The sequence below is a fragment of the Plectropomus leopardus genome, chromosome 8, assembly GCF_008729295.1.
Source record: "Plectropomus leopardus isolate mb chromosome 8, YSFRI_Pleo_2.0, whole genome shotgun sequence".
Lineage (NCBI taxonomy): Eukaryota > Metazoa > Chordata > Actinopteri > Perciformes > Serranidae > Plectropomus > Plectropomus leopardus.
The window spans coordinates 18,061,587-18,088,577 of NC_056470.1; the positions used below are offsets into that span (position 1 = coordinate 18,061,587).

At 38.7% G+C, this 26,991-nt stretch overlaps 2 protein-coding genes across 6 annotated transcripts in view; both read left to right on the forward strand.

The window, feature by feature from the left end:
- The first annotated feature begins 1,594 nt into the window (after positions 1-1,594).
- esyt1a (extended synaptotagmin-like protein 1a) lies at positions 1,595-22,764 on the forward strand. The gene is made up of 30 exons (XM_042490981.1): positions 1,595-2,169; positions 3,126-3,167; positions 5,920-6,054; positions 6,313-6,386; positions 6,638-6,710; positions 6,792-6,881; positions 6,968-7,023; positions 9,702-9,822; positions 10,038-10,214; positions 11,391-11,473; positions 11,614-11,662; positions 11,952-12,041; positions 13,401-13,496; positions 13,586-13,657; positions 13,733-13,819; positions 14,040-14,189; positions 16,538-16,720; positions 16,811-16,987; positions 17,075-17,157; positions 17,265-17,313; positions 17,402-17,491; positions 19,054-19,149; positions 19,375-19,446; positions 19,542-19,628; positions 19,762-19,901; positions 21,494-21,586; positions 21,687-21,818; positions 21,903-22,008; positions 22,149-22,198; positions 22,737-22,764. Exons 1-30 carry the CDS (start codon positions 1,849-1,851, stop codon positions 22,762-22,764), a joined length of 3,102 nt encoding a protein of 1,033 aa, XP_042346915.1. The 5' UTR covers positions 1,595-1,848.
- A 2,257-nt stretch (positions 22,765-25,021) lies between these two features.
- Positions 25,022-26,991, forward strand: part of fmnl3 (formin-like 3) — a 46,757-nt gene continuing 44,787 nt past the window's right edge. For all 5 annotated transcript variants that reach the window (XM_042490982.1, XM_042490985.1, XM_042490984.1 and 2 more), the window contains exon 1: positions 25,022-25,588. In XM_042490982.1, the coding sequence (XP_042346916.1) occupies positions 25,475-25,588 (114 nt within the window). In that variant the 5' untranslated portion in view covers positions 25,022-25,474. The remainder of the gene's footprint in view (positions 25,589-26,991) is intronic.

The following is a 26,991-nucleotide window of genomic DNA, read 5'->3' on the forward strand; positions in this document are numbered from 1 at the left end:
CGGATTTAAGAATTTCATATCAAAATGCTCGAACATTGTCAGTTTAGCTGTCAAATTTCTAAAAATTTCTTCTGAGGGGAATGCCACCCAGACCCCCCACCCCTTGATGTGTTGGTCACAGATGGTGTAGATTGGAAGTGGTCCCCTGCAATGTTAAACAGGTGATAATGTCCCTGCACTGGACAAAAATATAACTTATAATTCCAAGCCATTCAGAGTTATTTAAAAAAACCAAGGCTGTAGCTATGGGGTTGCGGGTGACCAATTCTGCTGGGTTCCCCACCTAGAAAAAACGTTTTCTTAAGAAAAAACCAATTTCCTATTATTTATATTATTTATCATTAACAGGTATAGGTATACAGTATACTATACTGCAATACACTAGTGCACTGTAATACTAGAACCAGTAGCAATACTCATGGCAATTTATTAGGTTCATGATTATGATTACATTTGCTATTGATTATTTCAAACAGTCCGCTCTATGTAATTATACACACACACACACACACACACACACACACACACATATATATATATATATATATATATATAATTACTGCCTTGAAAGTGACAAGGGAACAGCATGGGTATAAAAATCAAAATATCAAAGTAGTGGGTTGTAAAAGAGAATGGTTAGAGGATGGTTGTAAAAAGGTGGGATTGTGGGACCACAAAAATTTACTTTATTTGGTTTCTATGCACATTATCCTTTCCTGTTGTCTATATTTTTTTTTATTGCACATCCTGGGAATCATGTAAAACTGGTTTACGTGATTTTTTAAAAAAATATCACTGAATTTAATAGTAAAATAGATAATAAAGATACAAATGGTGGTGCTTGTATTTAGGCCATATGCTTAGATTAATACAGTGTATGACCTGGTTATTGTTTGACAGACTGCATGACTGTGTCTTCTTGTATCCGTTTACATAAAGGATCATCCAACTTTTCACCCTCTGAGCAAATACAGGTAATTGGCTGTATCCTGGCAACCAGGGAGCCTGGGTTGTTTTAGTTGCCAAGCATAAACGTTATTAATGAGAAACGTGGAAAAGCAGGCTACCCAAAACGCACTTCAATACTCAGCTAATGTAGGATGACCTGCATTCTGCCGGTGCGTAAATATTGTGACATTTGGCGCAGATCCTGGTGGTGTCACGACTCTGCCGCCTGGTTTCTCTCTCGCACAGTGATCATCTCGGCAGCTGATGGGGCTAAGCAGCAAAGCTAATACACCTTTCTGTCAGCGGACCTGTTGGCGCTGTCACGCTCACTGGTTAAAGCTGCTGCAGTGGAGATGCGCGCGTGCGCATGCAGCAGGATTTCAACCGGTTATGTAAAAGATAACGGGTTGAGCAGCCTGTGCACGAGTTCAGTGTTTTGGGGCGTTATTTAGTTTGATGATATTCTGAATAAAATGTATCCTTCAATGTTTTCACATTAAATAAACATTCTTTTACTTTGCATAGGTCGTAAATACGCTCCGCCCGTGCGTGACGCCTCAAGTTAATTCTAGGTTTTAGATTTCTACTGGATCTCATGTGAAGGAGGGCTTGAAGCAGAGCCCGCCCTCACGGGTCTGTGCTTGCCCAGCTCTGAGAGAGGCTGCACACGTAAATGAAACACGGAATAGCCCGTTTTAGTGCCCTGCGGAACTGAAGGGGAGCGCAGCGGAAAGAAACCCTGGTCATGATTTAACCGACCCAAGCTCGCAGTTTATCGGTGAATAATCGATGTTTTCTTTAATATCGCGGTACTAGGTCTAACGTGGCGCTTGCCACTCAGTCGTAGAAGAAGTGAAGCTGAAGGCCAGGTCGAGCCAGTGAAGTCAAACCGATCTTGCGATGCCAGCCGCGGATGCAGAGCCGGGCATGAGCACGGGCATTGCAGCCCCGGCCCCACCGAGCCACCCGCCAGGTGAACGCGCAGTGAGTGTCCTGTGGTCGTTTGGAAAATGCCTCGGTGCTCTGCTGCCAGTGTACCTGGCCGGATATTATGGCTTCAGCATCAGCGTAGTCCTGTTCGGTCTGATGATCTACATGGGATGGAAACACAGTCGGCTGGAGAAAGTGATGAGGCTCAAGTCTGCTATGTATCTGCTGGAGAACGAGAGGGCATTCACCACCGAGCAGGCGTTCAAAGCTAAGAGGGATTTACCTCCCTGGGTAAGGGCTGACACACCTCCTGCCATTTTCATTCTGTAGACACATCTGCCACATCTGTCAGGCTGAACTTGAGCTGCAGCTACTTTGCATCACTGTCTTATATTTTACTCGTTAGGACACTTGAGTTTATTGAGAAGCTCCAGACTTCTTGTTGACACATTTAGGCATAAAAAAACTATTGCATCAGATAAATATATGCAAGACTGTCCCCTTTATTCACAGTATTTCCCTCCCGTCCTCTGACCAGCCCCTTATTTAGACATTCCTAATGTGCAGAGCCTAGAGAATTAGTCTGAGCTGCTTCTCACTGAGGAATGTGAATTAAATGTCAGATGAGGTCTTTGTAGTGGAGAGGTGGAAAGAATGACACAAGCACCGAGGAGACTTTAGATTGACTCAGTAATGTATGTCTGTGCTGAAAAAAAGTACTTTACAAAAGGGGCGATTATTTGTTTGTTTGTGTTGTCTCTTTCCGTTTCACTCCTGTAGAAATGCCATTGACCTTATCTGGCTCCAAAAACCTGATGACTCATAAATATACTTAAGAGTAGAAGCAGTTACCACCATATCTGGCTAAACTCTCTAAACTCTCTCTCTCTCTCTCTATCTCTATCTCTCTCTGTGTGTGTGTGTGTGTGTGTGTGTGTGTGTGTGTTTCGGGCAGATAGACATAATCTTGAGATCTCACATCTCTGTGGTTTGGAGGAAAGGCGGATGTCGCATGGTTGTTGGTTTCCTTTAATCAAGTTTATTCAAGTAGAAATATTTCCTTGTAAATAACCTCTTGTAAGTCCCCTCTTAAAACATTACTGCACTACATGTACTTCTGTTTATTCGTCATGGCCAGAAAATGATCATCAAAGAAGTCATCTCAAGTATTTTGCTCAGGGCTGGAGGTCATTTTACACTGCCATGTTGAATTTGAGTTCATGTCTGACCATATTACTTGTCCACAGGTCAACTTCCCAGATGTGGAAAAAGTGGAATGGCTGAACAAGGTAGGCTTTTTTTTCCATATCATACTCGCTGTCACAAATTTTCCCCCAAAATTACAGTAAACTACTAGCATCCTACCATTATTTACACTGTCACTACCTTAAATGACATTAACAGTATATTATTACTGTTTATTACAGTATTCTACAGTAGAATGTGAACTTGACAGAGTATTATTGGTTCCAAAAAGCATCAGGATTTAGAAGAGTTTTACTGTATTTCAGAATAACTCTACATTATTGGTAGAGTTTGATTTGATTTTAAAATTAATTTTGAACATGCATAAAAGAAAAGACACTTGAAGACTTGGTTTACATATTTGAAAAGGAGTGAGAAGAAGCACAAACTTATTTAATCTCAATCCATAAGTCATTTTTTTAGAATTTACCATCTCCCTTGTTGATTTAAACCTATATTGTAATTATTATGTCATTCATAATCTTTGTAATACAAAAAATGAAGTCATTACTCTCTCAGATCTCTTTATCAGAAATATAAATTAATTATTTACATATTAATATCAATCAAAAATACAAATGTGTTCCTTACAAATGAATCTTAAGCAAAAACAAACTCATTACTTACATATTTATCTTTATTAAATTGACCAGTTGTCTTATACTTTTTCAAGTTTGTTACAGTGTATGTGCACCTGTGTATTTTTACATTGGGAGCTGGTTTAGTGTGCTTGTATGATGATTGGCTGCTCTGCTTCATTCAGCTAAACTCTTCAGAAACAACGATTTCAAGATAACGTGTCCGTGTTTCGCTTGAGTAACTCCAACAGAAGCTGCAATGCCTTGCATGTATTATGAAGATAAAAAACGCTTGTGTGGACTCTGAGTGACCCGGCTCGCGATGCAGCCTCTCCTCCTCTGCAGATTATCTACTGGTATAATTAAGAGGCAGGGAGAGTGGCTCAGATCATATCGGGGAACTCTTTGTCTCTGTCAGTACAGTAACCTCGCATCAGCGCAGGGCAAGCGTGGATGTGAATACTAATAACACAAAGCGCCCTTCTAGAGGAAAAAAATGTAATGAATCCGGTGACAGAGGCCCAGATTGTGGGATGGCAATTTGCTGGACTCATCTCTCACCAGCCCACGTCCCTCCTGCAGGCTTCCTGACATGTGATCCTGCTGCTCAAACACTCACATCCTCACTTAAAGCAGTAAACAAACATACATCAACCCTGAGATGTTTCCACCTTTGGCAACTTGTGGCGATTAGTTACTGTAAATATCTGTAAGTAATGCATGTAAAAACCCAGTGAGGAGTTGATAGGGTGCATCATTCCTCACTGAACGTCCATAAGTGTGTCATAAATAATATATAGGATGCTCTCCTGCAGCCGCAGCATCACCAGTCTCACAGGGAGTTTTGAGGTTAGAGGATCAGTAAATAGCAGCTGACTGGACTTTGCACCTCGTTCTTACACCTCATATGGAAGTGCTGAAGCTAGCACCACTGTGAGGCTGTGTGAAGTGATAACACTAATTCAGTCAAGCATAAAGAAGTATGTTTTATTATATTTTTATTTTATAGCTCTTTCTGGAAAATCTTCAAAATTAATAGAAATTAAGGATTCCTGAAATGCAGCGTTATGTTTTCTTTTTTATCTTTTCTGACTAATAACTGGGGTACACTTGATTAATGTATTTCATAAATATCTTGCTGAGTTATTTATGGCTGAGTTGTTGTTTAGTATTCAGATTATGTTCTCTGCCAGATTTTTTTTTCTTCTCTGAAAAGCCTTTTAACTACAAGGCAAACAGTCTGTGGTCATGTCTTTGTTCGGTGTGTGAGTCTTCGTGCAGTTATGGCTTTTTGTTATTTGCAATGATGTCCTGGTAAATAATTTCTTAATCACAGGAAATGCTTTGCTATGACTAAGCATTTGTGCAAATAATTCATTGTTACTCACAAGATTATGTTGCCACGGATGCAAACATGAATAACATTTGATTTCTTTTATTTATTCATTACTTTATACTATCCCATATTCATAATAAAACAGTGAATCATTTCTGTTCAAATATGCCAAGAAAAAGAATGGATGTTCTGCAGAGGTGGGACCAACTCATTATTTTGAAAGACACATTTAGGTCTCAATTCTTTGCACTCTAGACAAGTTCCAAGTCAATGGTCAGAACTCTCACATCCTGAACTTTGCATTTCAAGCCCCAAACAAGTCACACATCAAATGTAATGCCATTTTAACAATAGAGTAATAATGTTAGAAAAAAATAGTTTGCTAGCTAATATTAATATTATTGTAGATGGATGTTGGGAGGTGTCGCAACCCCATTCAACTTGCACGTTCTGCACACTGATATTTTTTTGTTAATCACTGTGTAGTTCCTATACTTGAATAAAACTATCTTTGTTTAATTCTTTCAAACTGATACTCAGTCACTCAACATGGTCCTGCATTCAGATTGGTTTAAACAAAGTGGATCAGTGGAATTGAGCGTCAACTTGCTGGGAATGAATAGTGTTTATGTTAGATTTGGGGAAATTATCTGATCATTGGCCCACATTTTAAGCAACGGACTTTTTTAATCTTTGGGTGTGGCAGAAGGTATTGAGTACCTCAAGCTCATGTCTAAGTAAAGTCACAAGTTATTGGTGTTTGAGTCCAGGTCAGTTTGCTTTTGTCAAGTTGAGTCTAAAGTCATCAAATCTGTGGCTTGAGTCGGCCTGAAGTGCAAATCATGTGACTCGAGTCCACCTTTCTAATGCTCTGTCATGCAGATCCTGCAGCAGGCTTGGCCCTTTGTAGGCCAGTATCTGGAGAAGCTGCTGGTGGAGACCATCGCTCCTGCCATCCGTGCCTCCAGCATGCATCTGCAGACTCTCAGCTTCACCAAGGTCAACATAGGAGACAAGGTATCTGAATGACCCGTCATAAAAGCGGCAATGCAGATGTTCAACGACCAGGAAAATGCAGTTGAATGTGGAATGTTAATGTGGATAATATGTGTAAAAGTCTGGTAATGCTGGGTTGGTCTCACACGCCTGTTTACTACAAGCATGAAGATTGATGGCTTCATTACAGCGAATGATGAACTTCATCTTCTCTAATATTACTGCATAAAGTCTGTCAGTCTTATTTACTTTGTTTAACAGCAGCTGTTGTCTTCACAGGCTCTGAAGGTGGTTGGTGTGAAGGCTCACACAGAACACGATAAGAGACAAGTTATGTTGGATTTGTACCTGAGGTAATGCATCACAGCTTTTGAATTTGCTTGCGTATAAACACCTAGACACTGAAGTATTATTTTGTTAAATATTAGACATTATAATTGTTACCACAAAGTTCCCTACATTAGAGCAGGCCTTGCCCTTGTCTGCCACAGCAGATCTCTGTTTACTTAACACAGTCCTAATCTAACTCATATCAGCTGCTTCCCTTAGTTAAACATGTATCTCAACAAACATGTAGACTTGTCACTGCTCTTTCTACTTGCAGCTACGCCGGTGATGTCGAGATCAATGTGGAAATCAAAAAGTACTTCTGCAAAGCCGGAGTGAAAGGAGTCCAGGTATGAGAATAAATATATACAATGCAGTATGAGTCAAAGTGAAGTGGTCTGAAAACATCCTTTCAATATTTCTCTTTGTAGCTCCATGGGAAGCTGCGTGTGATCCTCGAGCCTCTGATCGGAGACGTGCCGCTGGTTGGAGCCATCACAATGTTCTTCATTCGCAGGCCTGTGAGTGCAGCAGCAGTGAACTACATTTTTGCACTGCATTATAGGTCTGCACTTATGCATTCATGTGTCTTTGTTCTGTGTCATAGAAACTGGACATCAACTGGACCGGGTTGACCAACCTGTTAGATATCCCTGGGCTCAAGTGAGTTTATATGATAAAACTCTGTGTAGATAGATTTTAGGTTGCGGCTGCATTAATCTGTTGTGTCTCTCTGGTGTTTGTTCTTATTAGTTTTTGATGAGAATGTTTGTGGAATAGGCATGATAAAGTTTTGACCTTCAGAAAAGTTCTGGGGTTACACTTTTGGGACCTGATGGATATATTTTAGAGAATTAATGATTAATTTAGCCACAGAGTCACAGAGGCTTCCAAAACAAACTGGGACCAACAACAGTGCAAATATTTCTGTCTGTTCGGTGACAAATCTGTGTGTTCGCATCCTTAAAGGGTAAGAGTGGCGACATGCTATATTTTCGTTCTTATCAACAAATCCTGGGAAAAGACTAAAACCAACAATGAACTGATCCTTATAACAAGAAGCCAAAGTCTCATATATCTTATTCCTGTGTGCCACAGAGCTTCTTTGTTGTCCAAAAATGTTTTACAACACATAAATGAGTCACGCTGTTGCACTGGGTAAGATGTTCCTTCATTACAGTACACACAGGGGCACTGTTGTTTATTTTGAGTCATCCCACACAACATCCTGCTGCCTTAAAGGGATAATTTCCCAGTTTTCAACCAGCTATGTATCACAATAGTGTGGGTAGTATGTGTAGATCTTCCAGCTCATATGCCAGGGAAAGTCAAGGATGTGTCATCCAGCAGATTTTCGCCGGCTCGGGGGCTGTTGCTTGAACTCAGACTGATAGGAAAGCTGCTCAGCCTTGATTCCAATTTTTCCCAGTGGTCACTAAAAAAAAAAACCCCAGCCGCTCAAAAAACATTTTCCCTGTAGACCTCCGTTACAAAAGACATGTCTGTAAATGTGTTGTCGCAACACCTTAAATTGCAATCAAGATCAGTTATGACTCTGTGAATTTGTACTGTCCTGCTCAGAAAAAGTAGTTTCAAAATTTGTGATGTCATCACAATGTAGTGTCTACAAGCAGAGCAGGAACTCACAGGTGGAGCCGACGGGAGAATCATTACTGCGTATATTCAGTGGGTCACATACTGTGGAAGTAAACTTGGAAGCTAGAAACTTTTTTTGGTGTATGTGCAAATCGAGCAGTGCCGTTTGAATGAATAGGTGCCATCCTAGGGTATCTAGTTATTGTTATACATTAATGCTGAATTAGAGAATCTACTTCCTCATTTTTTGTATCCCTGCCACCATCACGGACACAAAGAGTATAGAAGAGGAATAAAACAGAGGCCCGCATCTCTTACTCTCTCAAACTCAGTCCAAACTCCAATCAAATGGTTAAATGAGGCTGTGCTGATCAAATATTAACTAAGATTATTTTACTGCACTGCCTTTTTCTTGTCTAAAATGTCTTCAGGAACAAATTTTAACGCACTGTTTAGATGTAATATGAGAGTTTGTGAGCAGCAAGTTGGCGCCATATTGTTTACTGTATTGTAAAAAATGGAAACAAAAATTAGGTTAAACAGTAAAACCAAGCAGCGCTGTAACAACATTGCATATGTCTTGACAAAGATGTTTTGAGAGACATGTTTTAGCTGCCATATTGTCAGTGTACAAGCTTGCATTAAGTCACCCACCACTAGGAGCATTTACTGGTCTGTTGCTGTGAGGTGCATTCTGGTGGTTGTAGGTTTTCTACTTCTGGAACAAAAGTAAAAGTCACTGCCCCTTTTTTCTGTTTTCTCTGATCATGTAGCACCAATTTCAAAAGTGTTTGCATCTTTTTACTGCAAAGACAGTCCAGTTTTGTGAGAGGACCATCTCTCCAGAAGTAAAAAGCTTTAAATGTCATGTCAGAAAATAGTCACCAATAAATCCACTACTTACTCCTGTGTGAGTAACTTTTACAAAAACAGTGCCCAGCTATTTTAGAGAAATACTGAAAAAAAATGAAAGTGCGTGTTTGTGACCTTATTTGTTAAAATGTTTGTCTTTAGTAAAGGCAAATGGTCTCGGGGCTGAGTATAGTAGACAGAATAGAAGTCAAAACACAAAACTCATTGTTGGTTTTCTTCTTTCTAAGGCATTTGTGATCGTAAGAAAAATATTAAACAATGCCAGTCTTATCTTCTAACACGCTCAACTTTATGCCATATTGGTGTTCTACTGGTGTATATATTTAGTATGTATATTACGACTCCATTCATTTATATGGAGGTAGTGTTAAAGACCTGTTATATAAGGTCAGAACGCGGACAATGCAGAATCAAGTACGATACAATTTAGCTCAATGTGAATATAAATGTATGGCGTGACAAATGGGAACAATGCATCTCTATTTTACATTCAAATTTAGTGCGATTGTGGCTGATTCTGTGTGTGTTATGATCTTATATAATTCACTTTTGTGAAAATACAATTAAAGCATTGTCAGAGGTGCACATGTGCTGCTGACACATCAGTTCTCTCTGGCGATGCTTTCAGTGACAGTTTGCCATTATTTCTTTAATTGTATCCTCCTGTAAAAGACATTAGACGACATGATTTCACAGAAAACCGTCCTCATCTTTAGCCAATGGGTGCTTCCTGTTGGTTCTGTTGCTGAGAACATGGATATCATGTTATTTATGCATGTTCATATTGTCAGCAGTAGTATATAGTCTCTGTCTGTTTGTCTGTGTGTCCCTCCCCTGTGTGTCCCCAACATCGTCCTCGCATTCATTTGCAGTGCCATGTCGGACACTATGATAATGGATGCAATAGCCTCACACCTGGTGCTCCCCAACCGTCTAACTGTTCCCCTGGTGGCCGACCTGCACGTTGCGCAGCTCCGCTCCCCTCTCCCACGGGTAACTGTCTTAATTATGAATGGCCCGGAGAAACACGGACCCACACAGACTGAAGCTGCCTCAGCATATAAGCTGCACGCAAATACACATAGCCATAACGCCACACAGCAAATTCACATCCTGAATGAAAATGTTTTGTGAGGACAGTAGTTGACTAACATTTTTGTTTTCTTTGTGCATGCATGTATTTTCCTGCATGTTTTTACACATGCTAGGGAGTTGTGCGCATCCACCTGCTGGAGGCTGAGGACCTGACTGCCAAGGATACAGTCATCAAGGGCTTAATCGACGGGAAGTCAGACCCGTACGCCGTTCTACGTGTAGGAACCCAGATATTCACCTCTCATCACGTGGACAGCAACCTGAACCCGCAGTGGAGGGAGATGTATGAGGTGAGGCAGAAGAGTTGAGAATAAACCCAAAACTGAGCTGAAAGACACACAATAGATATGGCTTTGCCTTGATGTTCAAGTGCTGCACACTCTGCCAGTTTGTGTGCTGAAAGTTATAGATTGGGGTTGGTGTCCTTGCTTTGTGAGCATTGTGCAGGAAAGTCAGTAAACAAGTCAGTGATAAACAGTTTTGAGGAGATTTTTATCTATTTCTGTGGTAACAGGAAGCTCCTGTTTCTGAGATAAGCAGCTCTTGTGACAACTGCTTGCTCAGGGACACTTTCTTTTTCGTGGTGTATGAAACTTGAGCCACTGAATAGATATTAAGTAATTAAAGGACTACTTTACCCACAAAATGACTGAATGAATGCATGTATATCAGTTACTCACTGCATTTTACCTTGAATTAATGAAAAAAAACTTCATGGTAAAGAGAGAACCCAAAAAGGGAAAAACATTTTTCATGAATTGAAGTAAATCGTGACTTTGTTTAACAACAGCAAAGCAACAGTAAATCGTGACACTGTTTAACAACAGCAAAACTATGTCAAAACACCTGCATAATCCGAGTGTCATTTATCCAGTCATATGATCAACATTTTCACTAAAACATGATTTAACACAGGTTTACATAAACAGTCTCACACACTGCCAAGTAGCGTGCCTGAGAATGAGCTTGAGCAGAGTTAAAACACACACATGCTCAGGCTTGCTCAGCGCATGCTACTCATACGCAAAAGTGTTTTAAATCATGATGTTTGAGCGAATATGCATGTGATTGGAAAGTACTGAGCATACGACTGGATACGTGAGACTTGGATTTTGCTGCGCAAGTTGAATGTTTGTGAACAGACGCTGTTGTTAAAAACGGCCCCTATTAACTTCAATTCATGAAGGATGTTCGGCCTTTGGAGAGGCATGCCAGAAAGACAAAGTTTTCTAACTGAATTCATTATAACACATGGTGAGTAACTGATATACAATTGTTCATTGTATGGGTGAAGTATTTTTTTAATGTGTATCTGCCGCAAAAGCAGAAACTTCTTGCCATTGTGATTCTGTTTGCATGTTTTTGTGTTTTTGTGTCGTGTGGCTGTATCTATATTTGTTGTGTGTTTTGTGTATTTGCCCATTTATGTGTGTGTGTGTTTGTGTGTGTGTGTGTGTGTGTGTCAGGTGATTGTCCATGAAGTACCTGGTCAGGAGTTGGAAGTGGAAGTTTTTGACAAAGACCCAGACCAGGATGACTTCCTGGGGAGGTAGCTTACTCATTCTCGTTCATTTACTTGGTGTTATGTGCTTCTCATGTCATTCCCATCACTGCTATTGCCATGTCGGACCATGATTGGAAATATGAGTCTCTTTTTTCATGGCTCCATTGATTCTGTCTTTCTTTCAGGGTCAAGGTGGATCTTGATATTGTGAAGAAGGCCAGAGTTGTGGATGATGTAAGTACTTGTGCTTGATTTAGACGAAATTCATTGTTTCGACATTACATCTATTACATTTTTCACACTCTGATCATAAGCACAAGAATGCAGTCATCAAATGTCTCACTTTGGAAAACATCTGACCAAGACTGCAGTAATCCTGTTAGCATGTGACATTACAGAGCCCATGTGCCTCCTCGTGATCTGCTCTGATCTTACCATCTTTTATTATGCCATCAAGGCTCAAAGAAATCAGCCAGAGAAGAAAAGTATGTGTGTCTAATGAGCCCTTTGTTTTTGTAAACAGTGGTTTAATCTGAGGGACGTCCCATCTGGCAGTGTTCACCTCCGGCTGGAGTGGCTCTCTCTGCTGTCCTCTGCTGACAGACTGAGTGAGGTGAGACTGCAGCCTCGTGGTACTTGTTTAATCTTTTTTTGCCCAGTCAGTAGCAGGGTTTTGGGGTAGTGATGTGAGCAAAATAATACACTAATAAGCATCAGAGCATTATTTTTATGGATTAGAATGTTTTTGCATTTGACAGTAAAGATACTGAAAGAGGGTGATGACATGAGACACAGGTTCTTGTCCAGAATTGAACATTGCAGTTATGAGGAATAGACCCTAAACCACTCAAACACCAGGACAGCCTGCAGTGTGATTTATTTAAAGGAATACCCTCCGAATGATTATTTGATTATTAAAACTTTGTTTTTCTGCCTCAGATGAACAAAGAATTGAAAATTAAGAAAATTCTTGGTTAATTGAAGTCATAGGGGCCAAAACATGTGTTTATAAATTCTAACACAACACCTGCAGTATAGTCAAAGTCTCACTTAGCCTTCCAAAACAAATGCATTTTTGCTAAAACTCTACTTTTAAATACACTTAGGCACAAAGAGGCTCAAACATGTAGGAGCACTATGCCTGTGCTGAGTTTAGAATATTATTTTAGCAAAGCTTCCTAATTCACAATGGAGGCATGCAAGAAAAATACACTTTTTTTAATGCATTCAACATGACACGGGGTGATGAAGTGATTTACAAATGATCTTAAGTGAGGTGAAGTACTTAAAAGTAGTTAAAAACCACAAAATCAGAAGTTAAACTAATTTTTCCCATTGAGTGAAATGTTAATTTTGACTTTCAGCCTGCTATAATTTGAAGTTATGATTATTTAATTTTAATGTAACCATAAAATATTCAATATCTAATTTCCATCCTTGCTAAGACATTCATGAAAAAGATTAACAACGAGTTACAGATTACAACATAAAACAGATGAGAAACAATGGCACAGGTCAGAGTTACATGGAGAAAAAGTAACGGCTGCACATTTACTTGATGTCACAAAAGTTAAATCAAAACAATGTTTCAGTGTTACTTGGATATTTGTCAGGTCAGGTTTTAAACAAATATCCAAGAAGAAAACGAAAAGTTGTGTAGCAATATTTTTTGCTTCATAGACACTGTTTTTTGATAGCTGTGCACCCACATGATGTGCATACGAACCTCTTCTTCAACAGGTCAGAGTTTCTCAAAAACGTTTCACTGTAAACTTAAAAAAGACTAACATAATTACAATATTGCATCCTAGAAACAATCCAAGGTGCCACCTTTGGGTTGGGTGAAGATGTCTTGATGTACTCCAGGTTTTATGTTATGCTGTCACCTGATGTACATTGTTTTATGTGAGCTTGAGTGGTTGGGTTTACATATTTCTTTATCTTATATTATTATCATATTTTCTTCAACCAGGTGATCCAGAAGAACCAGAACTTGACCAGTAAGACGGCTGATCCTCCATCTGCCGCCATCCTGGCCATCTATCTTGATCAAGCTCATGCGCTGCCTGTAAATTTAGAATTATCTAATTTCACTCTCATGTGGTGTTCGTGAAATTTTCATCTGTGACCCACATCAATGTATTTAATATGTTGTAGATGAGAAAAGGCAACAAGGACCCGAGCCCAGTGGCACAGATTTCCGTTCAGGATGCAACTAAAGAGAGCAAGGTAAGGATAGACCTTTTTAAATAAAACCTTTTAAACCAAACTCTGCGCATAATATTTTTCCCCTCTATTCTGTAGACTTGCTACGGGACCAACAGCCCAGTGTGGGAGGATGCCTTTACCTTCTTTATTCAGGATCCCCGCAAACAGGACATCGACATTCAAGTGAGTCATTATGAGCAATGATCGAACATACTAATCAAGCCAGCTGTAACGATTTTACATAAATTTTTGCCAAGGTGTCGAGGTGCCTTATTGATTTTCCTCCTGCATTAAATCAACTTTTTTTACACTTCTCTTTTTAACCTATTTTTGGCCCTTTTCCCTTCGAGATAATTGCTTTTATCCTGTCTTCACATCTCCTCTTCCTGTGTTTGTCAATCAGGTGAAAGATGATGACCGTGCGCTGTCTCTAGGCAGTCTGACCATCCCTCTGACCCGTCTTCTGGCGACCCCTGAACTCACCATGGACCAGTGGTTCCAGCTGGAGAATTCTGCTTCTGCCAGCCGCATCTATGTCAAAATTGTGCTTAGGGTTGGTATTTCACACATAGACCATAGGCCTTTCCCAAACCACTTTCGTCCTCTCCCTAACTACTTCCATTCCTTTTCTGTATTAACTTGGAGGGTCAGCCACATTAAGTGCCATCCTAATCAAACCAGCAATATAGTGTTTGACATGGAAGATGCGCCATACAAATTAAGTTCCATGCGACTACCTTTACAAACGTATATTGCTCAAACTGATAAAGACATTAAATATTGTCATACATATATTAAAAACTTAAAGGCTACATTTTATTTTGGGTAAAATATACCCCTCTCTAGTCTTTGGAAAACAGCAGTAGTGTTAATTTCATTGTAAAGTGTTGTATATTTACGGAGGCTATTGCAAAAACCAAACAGCTTACAGACATCACAGTGAAAACAAAATGTTTACAAAAAAGAAACAGAATACCACCATAGAAGCTTAGCAGTAAGGTTTATTTCTATTTGTTTTAATGACAAAATGATGATATACAAGATTTCAGGTAGACAATTGCAGCGCATACAGATTAAATATAAGTAATACAAATAAACATGAAAAGCATTGATTGTTAGTAAGTTTTATTTTCCTCCATGGTTACGAAAAGTTAAGACAGTTCCTCTTCCTACCGTACACAAGAGAAGTTTATTATTATTGTTATTAATATTGATAATAATTAAAAAACTTTATTTGTAGAGCACTTTTCAAGCAAAAGCATAAAGTGCTGTCCAAGATCAGGAGAATACAAACCAAAAGCAATAATAATAGAACATACACATATACATATACACACCTACATGTACACATAAAGACATACATATATGTATGCATACTTACGTATATATTTGCCAATGTATACACACGCAAAGTACGTGAAATGGCATAGTAAAATAACTTAAATCCATCAATTATTAGGAAAGGCCTACCTGTAAAAGTAAGTTTTCAGGCTTTAGTTTTTGACCTGGACTCTGGAATAGAAAGAAGCCCTAGACTAGCAGACCTTGGGGGCCTGTTTGGGACAGTGTTTGTCCCAAAGCTTGCTGCTGTATTTATACCCTACACCTTGATAAACGGTGCTTCATTCAGCTGTGAAGGTAACAACAAACAGCGTTACACTCTGTGATGGAGTGGGAGTGGGGAGGATCCGGTGTAGAAAAGGCCCTTAGACTCTTTCTGGCACATTCAGATGTGTCGGGTTGTAAATAAGTAAGATGTAAATTCAAGCTGTTCTGGTGCGAATCAACCCAGCTGAAGTGTCTGTGGAGGACTTTGAAATCCTGCCAGCTCCCAAAGGGCTGCTTTGGCCTCAGCAAACTGTCATCAGACACATGCTTCAGTGTCACATCAAACCTTCAAAGCTGAGATCTCATATTTAACTGCACCACGGCTCTGTGTGAGTCTTTTATCCACGGAAATCAGATCCTATTGAACATCACACCATGAGATTAGAGGGTGTTAGATACTGGAGAGGTTATTAAGTTCTCTAGCAACACCTAAAGGGAAAGTTTTTTTTTTTTTTTTTCAACCTGGACCCTATTTTCTCACATTTTTGTGTCTAATAGTAATAGTAACAACAATGTTTAAAATTTGTCCAGTATTGAGCAGTGAAACAGGCTGCAATGTAACCATTCGGGACAATTTACGTCCATTAAAGGTGATTGTTTTTACCACTGACAGGCTGAGATTAATATCATCTGAGTCTGACATTATTACGAAGAGTCCACAGAGAAATGAAAAGTTTTTCCTTACCTCTTGCTTACTCTGTCTTCTTATTATTATGTGTGTAAGGCGTGTGAGATCTCGATCACTAAGCTGTACTAACACAACAAACTCCTCGCAGCACTTCTCTCCCCAACACTCACTAACATTTTGTATTTCCTGCAACAAGTAATCTTTTGTGAAATGTCAGAACAAGACCTCCCCTTGAGTGAGACTTGGTCAAAATAACAAACATACCGGCAAAAGGTCATCAAAAAAATGTTTTGTTTCCTAGAAGGTCTGTTCCATAATGTTGTCAGACACTTTCTTCCACAGCAGCCTGTTTCGGCACTGTGGCAGCAGCGGTCTCTCTCAATACTGGACCAATTTCAAAAATGGTTGTCTCCATGGGTCACTTAGATACAAAAAATGAGAAAACAGAGTTCAGGTTGAAAATACCAAAGTTTCCCTTTAACTCCACCCTTTTACATGTGCTCTGAACTTGTAAACAAAAAAACCTAAATGAGACTATCCACGTCTTTTCTCTACCTCATATTTCTATTTTGCGGTCCTCATAAATACACAAACAGAAAAAGTGAAGTAGTGAAGTTAATTTACTGCTTGACATTTGCTCACCGAAACCTGTTATTTGTTTCTAGGTTTTGTGGCTGAGTGACGATGCCACTCCTACGACTCCTTCTCCTCGGCCTACGGCCCCTGGGTCTGGCATGGGTCAGGGGGGAATCACATCAGAGCTGAACCCTATGGGGCCTGGCGGATTAGGAAAACCTCAACCAACACGACCACAGCACACCACGCCTGACCCCGAGTTTGCAACAGAGGTAAAATCAGTTACATAGAGTTATAAAACAGCAGACACAACTCTCACACACACTAGAGTAGCATTTCCAGCCCTTTTTTTCCTGCCGCAGGGAGTGTTGCGTATGCACCTTGTGGAGGCCCAAAACCTGATAGCAAAGGATAACTTCATGGGGGGCATGGTGAAGGGGAAAAGCGACCCCTACGTTAAGATCCGTGTGGCTGGTATCACCTTCCGCAGCCACACCATCAAAGAAAACCTAAATCCTATCTGGAATGAACTCTATGAGGTATTACCCTTTTTTTTACCTGTCTGCTCCTCTGATGAAGTTATTAGTTTTTAGCTTAGATTTTATGTATTTTCTTTTATGATTTAGGTAATTTTGACCCAGCTTCCTGGTCAGGAGATCCAGTTTGAGTTGTTTGACAAGGACATTGATCAGGATGACTTCCTCGGAAGGTGTGTACTGACGTCACAAATAAAACTTTCACAGCATTTCTGGCTTATTAGTGAAGGAAAAACATTTAAATGAAAAGAAAGATAGTGATAGAGTCTTGTCTTTGCAGGTTCAAGCTCAGCCTACGAGATATCATCAGTGCACAGTTCATGGATACGGTGTGTAACACACAGTGAACAGATCATTTAACTTTATATTATTTGTATCTATATCGTAACCTGGACATTTCTGTTACTCTTGTTATAGTGGTTCACTCTAAATGATGTGAAATCAGGCCGAGTTCACTTGGTGCTGGAGTGGCTGCCCAGAATCACTGACCTACCCAGACTGGAGCAGGTAAAGTGTTTACTCTCTTTATTTAATTTTGTTACTTTATTTTTATTTGGATACACCAAGGCAACATACAAATATGTAGTAGTTTTAATACAACTAAGAAGCCTTGACTGTCCATAAATAATTTCAGAAAAGGGTAATAATATATTGAGTAATAGTAAAAGTACAAATGACGCAAAAGTGAATATTATTAAATATTAAATTCCCATTAAACAAATGATGGATTTATAGGTTGAATATACAAATAAATTTTTCCTTTTTTTTTTTTTTTTCTACAAACTTGTCTTATTGCAGTGTTGGGGAGAAAGTTTGAAAGCTTTTGAAGATTTTTCTTGCTTTAAAGGTCTAGTGTGTAGGATTTAGGGGCGATATATATTGGCAAAAATATAATATATAATATATCATATTTATAACTATGTTGTTATTAATTTATGACAAAATGAAAATAAGAATCGTTGTGTTTTTGTTACCTTAGAATGAGCTGTTTATATCGACAAAAGGAGCAGGTCCTCTTCTTAGTAGTCCGTTGAGTTGTTCTACAATAGCCAACAAACACTGCAAATCAAACACTGGCTCTAGATAGGGCCATTTGCATTTGTGCATTCGTGCATTTTGGCGTTGTCGCATTTTTCGCATAGGCCACCATTAGGGATGGGAATTGAGAACTGGTTCCAAAATGTCCGATCCTTGGGACTCGTATGCCTCCAAGCTTGTCTGTTCCTTTTATAGAGACTGGCGTGTTTTCCTGACAGTTGTGTTGCTTCGGGGCAACCTTTTTTGCATCAGGTATAAAATAAGCAAAATCATTATTGGCATTGGTATCAATAAAGTTACATCAATTTCCATTCCTAGCCACCGTAGTTGTTCTACATGCTTGGCACCCAGAGAAACCTTAGTCCTTTCAGCCTGGAGCTCTTACATTCCAAAACATGTATTTGACACCAGAGATAACATTTTCTGAAGGCAAATAGTGAGTCTCCAATCTACAGAAAGATTTCTACCAGTGGTCGTTTTTGCAAAACCTCATGAACCTTTGAAAGATTGAAAGATTAAGAACAGTTTAATTCAGTAGTCACAGTACAATGAAGCCTCACATTAACTAAGGCAGAACTTGTGAATGCATTTTTTTTGCACAGAATGAGGACTGTGGATTTTGTCCCCCATTTTTTACAGTGGGATTTAGTGCTAGGGAGGGACAGTATGGAAAGACAGAACGAAGTAGCAACCTTTCAGAAATCCAAACCTACACTTTATATGATGGCTCTTCTACTGTGAGAGCCTTCTTGTTGAGCATTATTGCTTGGTTGCTATGGCAAAGAGGATGACAACTTTTACAGAAAGAAACTTGAATTTTTGAATATTAGCAGTGCGCTAACCTCCTGTGGTACACATTATGATATTTAGTATTGAAAAATGAGCTTATCTTTGCAGATGCTTTGTGCAGATTTGTTCATATTCATATCTTTGTATGCAGTGTTGCTAACAAAATTTTAACCACACTTCCTGATAGCACAGTCAGTCTCACCAGTACTCTTTCTCTCTCTGTGTTACCTAATTCCCCACAGATCTTGCAGTACCATTCCCAGCAGTCATACCACAACAAGGTTGTGCCATCGGCAGCGGTGCTGTTTGTGTATGTGGAGCGTGCCCACGGCCTGCCAGTGAGATCATATCTATGAGTCCTTGGGGCTCTATTTGTTGTTTATTATGGTGTGTTTTTCCTCGCTCTGAAGAGCGCAGAAGTGCAATAGATGCTTTTAGTGGCAGTGTTTTGCATAAAAACACTGTCCCAATACAGCTGCAGTCTCATTTGTATATAAAATAACTGGTGATTTACAATGATGTGTGTTTTTTTGTATTACAATATTCTTTGCATGTAATTGCAGTTGAAGAAGAGTGGGAAGGAGCCGAAAGTTGGAGCTGAGATTATCCTCAAAGGTGTCTCACATAAAACCAAGGTAGGATTATGACTTCTTAGATGAGCTTGTGAATGCATCAAAAGAAAAATGCAGCTTGAAAAGTCAATAAATTCAGCTTTTTGTTCGTTTCTTAGATTTGTGAGCGTTCCACATCCCCTCGATGGGACGAAGCCTTTCATTTTTTGGTTCGTGACCCCAGAGATGAGATACTCACAGTGAAGGTGAGATTCATGCATACCAAATGTGATTCAACTTTTCTCTGAACTTTGTAGGTAGCGCATCAAAGGAATTCATATCATTTATTATTTAAAGCCAGTCTGAAAACTGTCTGTATATCCATATGTTTGTATCCAGCTCTCTCACAGCTGGGGCCAGGCCCTTGGCTCCTACACACTTCCTCTCAGAGAGGTGCTGCTCGAGCCGGACTTGGTGCTGGACCGATGGCTCAATCTGGATGGAGCATTGCCTATCTGTTGTCTTTCAGTCTACAACACGTGGACACCTGAAAGTCTACTCAAAACATGTGATGATGCTTTAAATTTCATTAATTTGTATTATTTATTATTTCAACTAACAAAAAGGTGGAATAATATCTTGCTTATTTTCTCAATGCTACCAATATAGTATGTGACTGGAGAGTAATGCCCACAGGCCGCATTGCGTAACATCATCCCAGCTGTTTGTCTTAACTTAAGTTTTCCAATATATTACATAAATGATTCCTACACTCCAGGCTGTGTCCTTTTGTGTCTAAAACCTTCTTTCTTATAAATTTGTCCTGTCATACCTGTATCATTTATTAAAACGTCTAGCTTGTTATCACGGACAAGAAAGTTAAGCATTTAATTAATGAGTAGTTGAATGAATGTGAGCGTAGCAGAGAAAAATTCCACCTTTTTGTTAGTTGAAATAATAAATAATACAAATTAATGAAATTTAAAGCATCATCACATGTTTTGAGTAGACTTTCAGGTGTCCACGTGTTGTAGACTGAAAGACAACAGATATCTCTCACAATGTGTATGTGCTTTTATTAAAATATGTTTTGCTTTCTTAAAGGAGTAGACTAATATTTTGGTAATTTACTTGCTTAATTTGAGAAATGATAACACTCTTATATCTGTAGCTTAGCACAAATATTGGACACTTGGGGAAACAGCCAACTATCTTGGCTCTGTCCAAAGGTAATAAAATATGCCTACCAGCACCTCTTAATATCACTGATTTAAACATGATTTATTTGTTGAATCCGTAATCCCAGTGTAAAAACAACAAGTAGTCTTTTTACAGGGGGGTTATGTATTGGACAGTGTCAAACCATTTCCTCAACACTAAAACAACAGATCCATCATATCTATAAAGACACTGGGAAGGTGTCCATCAACACAGAGGTGTTGAAAGTCATCCTGGGAAATGAAGGAGATTACAAACTGACACCATATAGTGTATCTGCACCAGTATCTGACATCAGATGAAACGCAGCCATTTTAACATATGCTGCATAGTTTTTTTCCTAAAATTCTGTCCTTTTTCAGACATAAGGTAAAAGATTATTATGCAACAGTAATGTCATGCTCAGCTATGATCCACATCTTGTCCTCTGTTTCTATTTTTTATGTACATGTATATATATGTTATTTTATATTGTATCATAATGCACTTTTTGCGTACTTCTTATTTCTATTTCTATTTTCTTATAATTTCTATATGCAGTATAAGAGCAACTGTAACGCATCCCAGTTTCCCTTCGGGGGTCAATAAAGTATTGATGATTCTGATTTGCAGGTCTTGGATACTCAGCTGGCCGTGTGTCGCAGGGCTCCAGGGGAGGCAGGTAATGACGTCAGCGGAGAAGTCATTCCCAGATGGGTTCCTTCCCATCTGGACATCAGACAGAGAGCTGGGTTCTCCATGTGAGTCACATTACATAAGCATCAATGCGGCACTGTGTAGTCACAGCCTTTATTGTAAAGACAGCAGTTGACAAGTCTTTCTCGTGGACTTTTTCCAGTTTATTTTATCCTGTTTTTCAGTAAATATTCAAAACATTATAATACAAATGACATTCTCTACACTTAATCTTTAGAGCTGAAAATGCAGGCCCAGCAGGCCAGGTGAAGCTTAGCATCGGCTACTCCATCGAGGAGAGCAGGCTTGTCATCACCGTCCACTCCTGCAGGTCTCTAGATGACACACATGACCTCTTAATCGTCACTTTCTTTGACCCAAAGCACTTGATACCGACAGTTGTTGTGAACATGATCACTGTAAACCCACAGAGCTCTGTCAGCCTGCTCAAAGGACGGCGCAGACCCTTATGTTTCCTTCATTCTGCTGCCTGACAAGAAGGCCACCACCAAGAGGAGGACCGCCACCAAGAAGAGAGACCTCAACCCAGAATTCAACGAGAGGTGAAACAAACAAACAGACAAAGGACACACTAATGATGGCAAAAGAAGTGTACGGATTTAATCTGCTTCTCTTTCTTTCCATAGGTTTGACTTTGACTTCTCTCTGGAGGAGTCCACACAGAGAAGACTGGACCTGTCTGTGAAGAACAGCGTCTCCTTCATGAGCAGAGAGAGGGAGCTTATTGGCAAGGTATACATCATTGTCTGAAATGCAGATAGTTATTGCCAAACTTTATACAAATTCCTTGGTGTTTATGTGGTGATTAGGACCAGACAACAGAGATACAGAAATGTAAAATATAATCTTTTGCTTTTCCTTGTTGTCCTCAGTTGCAGCTGGACCTGGACCAAATTGACCTCAAGACTGGTGTCACACAGTGGTAATAATTTATACAGCATTTTATTAACACATCTATGTTCATAATCACTGTCTTTTTTGTTGTTAAATTATGTTTTTATTTATTTGGATGTAATCAAACAATGTTATTACCTTTAGTTATGCAAAGTCCAAAGGCCTGTGGCAAATTCACATATTTATAACCATATTTATAATCATAGCCATACAATTGGAACATTGCAGTGTCACACCAACTCTGCAAGCAAAAAAGTCCCATGATAGTCTACCTCACATCTGTTCATAAAAAAGGTGAAAATAGAATAAAACAAAATGCCTGTAGCAGTCCAATAAAATCAGTAAATAAAAAGTTAAGGTTGTTACCTTTCTAACAAAGTCAGGTCTCAGAGGCCTGATATATTGTGTCCATTTGTCCCAGAGCTGTATCAAAATGTCCATCCTTAGGTGCAAAAAGAAAGTGACCTTTTCTATTATGTAAATCTACATTGTCACATCTATGCAGTTATTTAAGGTTTAAGGTAGTATTGTTTAAACAAGAAATTGTATGCTTTCTCCTCTTCCAGGTATGATTTGGTGGCAGAGGCCAACTAGAAGAATGGATGGCTGGTCTTAATTGCTATATAACGTTAAGTGTTGCTTCTGTGATCTGTGTTTTGTGTGTTTGTATATTCAGCTTAAATGAAAATTTCCACCTTCACTGAAGAAAAACGCGACAACATATCAGCTCCACAAAATCACAGTTCATCAGTATTTATGAGACTTTACATGTAGCTTATCATTCGTAAAGTGTTTACTGTGGTGACTCCATGCTGTCTTGGACAGATTCTTCAGTAAAATATTTTGGCTGAATAGGTATTTGATAATAATGCGACTATGTTGCACAACCTACCGAGTTTATATGTGTTCTAAAGCATGTCAAAGTCCTCTCTGAATTTTATTCAAAAAAGGGCTTTTGCTGTGGTCAATATCTTTAGGTGTGACATGTTTTATGGATTTACAGCATCCAACACAACTGAGAGAAATTCCTTGTGATTTTATTTTTTACAATTTTCAAATGATTCCCGATATTACTTTGTTTATATGTGTTTATATTATTGCCTTAAGTATTACAAAACTGTGCACAGTTTGTCAGTGTTTATGAATTATGTTCCAAATGAAGTTTTATATGTTTTAACCAGAGCTCTATTAAAGTTACTTTTATAAATCAATAAATCAAAGTATTACAAACATAGACCCTCACATTTACCACTGAAATCAGAGGTATGATACTGTAAGCAGAGTCTAAATCACTGTGCTTTTATGAAGAGAAACTTTGTAAATACTGAAAACACATCGCTGGTGTTCTTACAAAACACGCTTCTTTGTGTTTGTTGGTGTTCGTAGCGCTCAAACACAACAGGCTGAAGCTGTCGGCCATGTTCACATTTTATTTTTCAAGCAAAACAGTTATGACGTTTTGAGAAGCAAGCTATTATTGTACGCCAGCTGTGGACGGCCTTTATGGATCCCCACTGTCACCTCACCACAAAGGCTTGGGCACTGATTTGTGGTGATGGGAAGAAAATGGTGTTTTAAGTGTCAGAACTGAAGAAGAAAACTGCTCAGCTTTAAAATTATTTGAACATATCATCATGTATCTGCTGAAGCTGTTGATTAAAGTTTGCACTCTCATGAATCAAACCAGTTTTGTGACTTCCTTTTTAAGTCAAAAGTTGTTTTTTTTTTCATGGAGTCATATGAGTACCTTGAAAAAAATCTAGAAAAGAATAAGAAAATGTATGTGGAAATGTAAAAATTAACAAATTAAAGAATAAGCACGTTAACTAAAATAAAACATGGCAATATAAAGAGAACATGGAAAACAATACATAAATGTGGAAATATCAAGAATAGTTATAAGCATGTTTATTTGGTCTTACTATTACTTTTAAAAGTATTCTTTAATTTCATATAAATTACACATTTTTTCCTGTATTTTTGGGGGGGGGTTATTTTGTCTATAATGTCTCTGATTTATTTTTATCTATTTATTTATTCCATCCACTGTATGTTCACATATTTTTAAAATGTATTTACATATACTTTTATTTATTCCTCATATATTTCCCCTTTTTAATTTAAGTGTTTATTCTTTCATTTAGCCCTCTTTACATATACATAGTTATTTACTGACATTTTTTATGTTTTATTTAAATATGATTTACTGAAACACCCTGTGATGCTGGGGTACACAACTGATGATGTGTTCCTGTGGTAGCAACGTCACCTGGTGGCCATCTTCAAACAACCCCACGGAAAACAGTTGTGGTACAGAAACACTAGGGATTGTTTATATAATTCAGTTATTTATTCTTTATCCTTTATTTATATAATTATTACTTATTTCTATTCATGTTCACATATTTTTATTTACTTATTTATTATTTTATTTATTTATCTTTATATTTCTGCTTTATTTATTTATTTTTTACCTATTCACCTTTATATTTCCATATTTATTATCTCATTATTTTACAGATGTATTCTTTTTTATGGCATGCCTATAACTCTATAGATAACATTTTTCAAAAAAAAATGAAATTAACTAAAATATAAAATTGTAGGCGTTATGTTATATGTCGTACTTATATCTGTCCACTAGGTTGCGACAAAACGCAGGCGAACCCTCACTTTTAGCCCTGTTAAATGTGGGCTCTCTTGCCTGCAGATGTGATGGGCGGGTAAACGCAAATTAATTGATTGACACGTGTAATAACCAATAGAAGCCCCGCCTCCCCCATCTGGGGGCGGGACTGGAGTAGAAAACCTGCCCTGTGAGTGGAGGCATCAGCAGAGCGTTTTAATCAGGATCACACAACAATAATGAATGGAAACACGTCGTAGCCAAGAAAGTTGAGCAGCAGCTCACAGCAACTGTTGGTCGGCATTAGAAAGTTATCTGTCGCGCGGGGAAGTCTGTTTTTAAGTGATGGATTGGCCGGGCAAATTAGAAAGTTTCTGGAAGAGAAAGCACTTTGATTGTTACTTTTGAAAGTAAGTTTTTAGAGGGGAAGATACAGTGGGTGCACACTGTAAAAACCTAAACGCGTGAGTCAGTGTAAATGGCATTTTGGGACAGTGATAGGAGACTACTGCTCTGTCAGCGGTTTGTTACGGTTTGGAGAAGTGGATTATCGGGATTAATCCGTTTATGAAAGTGTTGGAATGCTTTTTTGAAAACTTTGCTTGGATTATCATCACTGGAAGAAACTGAAGGATCCAAGTTACACAGAGGAGGATACACAGCACATCGGGGGGCAAAATGGGTAATATAGAAAGTGTGGACGGTCAGTCGGAGATGAAGCATCACATCATGCCTCTGAAGGTCCCCATGCCTGACCCCACCGAGCTGGAGGAGAAATTCGCCATTGTTTTGGTAAGTTGTGATCACCTCAGTTTTTGATTAAAAAAGACATCTAAAAACTGTTCTGACTCATAAACTTATCATCTACAGAACTGAAAACAGTGCCAACATAAACATACCCAAATGGTGTTGTTTCTGCATCAACATATTAGATTTTTGCTCATTTTGTTTTGTGTAACTTTCATTAAAGTGTATTTGCATTTGTTTATCGTCCATTATGAGCTGCTGATGTTTTAAATGAGCCGACCTGTGCTGTCCCGCCCCTCTCTCCCCCTGCTGCCCCCCTCCTGCGGTTCTTTTGTCTCCTCTAAAGTCAGACAACTCAGCGTTTGGCTGAAGTGGCAAACACTGAGCGCAGCATGGGGAGAGCTGGCAGGGGGGTGGAGGAGGAGGAGGAGGAGGAGGAGGAGGAGGGGGCATTATACTGTATATCCTTGACAGAGCACGCATCTCCGTCTGGGTTTATTTAAAGTTTTCTGGCTGCAGGCTAACCATCTGAATACAGCATTTTCTGAATTCCCCCAAAACTCCCACACCCGAAGTCTTTCTCCTCCCCTCCCTCCTCCCTCCACATCAGGCTGGGTTTGAGTTGTCTGAGCTCTTTGTAATTATGAGCACACAGTCAACATCCACTTTTACCCATTATCAACACAGTCAAGCAGTGGTGGAATGTAACTAAGTAAATTTACTCAAGTACTACTCTTTAGTGCAAGTTTGAGGTACTTTCCATTTTATACTATTTATACTTCTACTGCACTACATTTTGGTTGAAAATATTGTACTTCTTACTCAACTACAGATATTTGATAGTTACTTTTCAGTTGGCCTGGGCAATATATCAATGTTATATAGTTTAGGGGTCAAGAAATTATTGGCTTAACTGATTATTGGGGCCAATATTTGATACACAATATTATCTGTATTGGCATTTTATTTTAAAGATCGCTGATAAAAATTGATTAATTAAAAAGTGCAAAGAAAGATTTTTCATTTTTATTGTAAAATCATATTAGTTCAAAATATTGGTTATCTATTAGCTACTAATTATCGGTAGCAGCCCTGAAAAACCAATATCGGTCGACCCCAAATACCGTGATCGTGATATGAGACTGTTGCCCTAGATTTTAGATATAGTATCTTAAGTGTTGTATTTTCTTAGTTTCAAAGGATGCATTACATTTTCTGAACTTACCAGAGTGTTTTCCTCTCTATATTCTTGCCTTTACTTACTTAGTCATCATATCCACACTTATAATAAATATAAAAAATGTGATTGTGGAAGTATTTTGTGAAAGCTCCAGAAGTCAACCCTACAATATCGCTATAATTTCGATTTTGAATAATTTGGTAGAAAATAACATGATACTTGATTTTTTTCATATTGCCCAGACCTACTTTGCACATTCAGATTACTA

Bases quoted from the DNA above. Each gene is read 5' to 3' on its own strand.
- esyt1a (XM_042490981.1), top strand. From the start codon at position 1,849: ATGCCAGCCGCGGATGCAGAGCCGGGCATGAGCACGGGCATTGCAGCC. The intron at 16,721-16,810 runs GTAAAATCAGTT...TTCCTGCCGCAG, and splicing joins ACCCCGAGTTTGCAACAGAG to GGAGTGTTGCGTATGCACCT. The intron at 16,988-17,074 runs GTATTACCCTTT...TTTATGATTTAG, and splicing joins TCTGGAATGAACTCTATGAG to GTAATTTTGACCCAGCTTCC.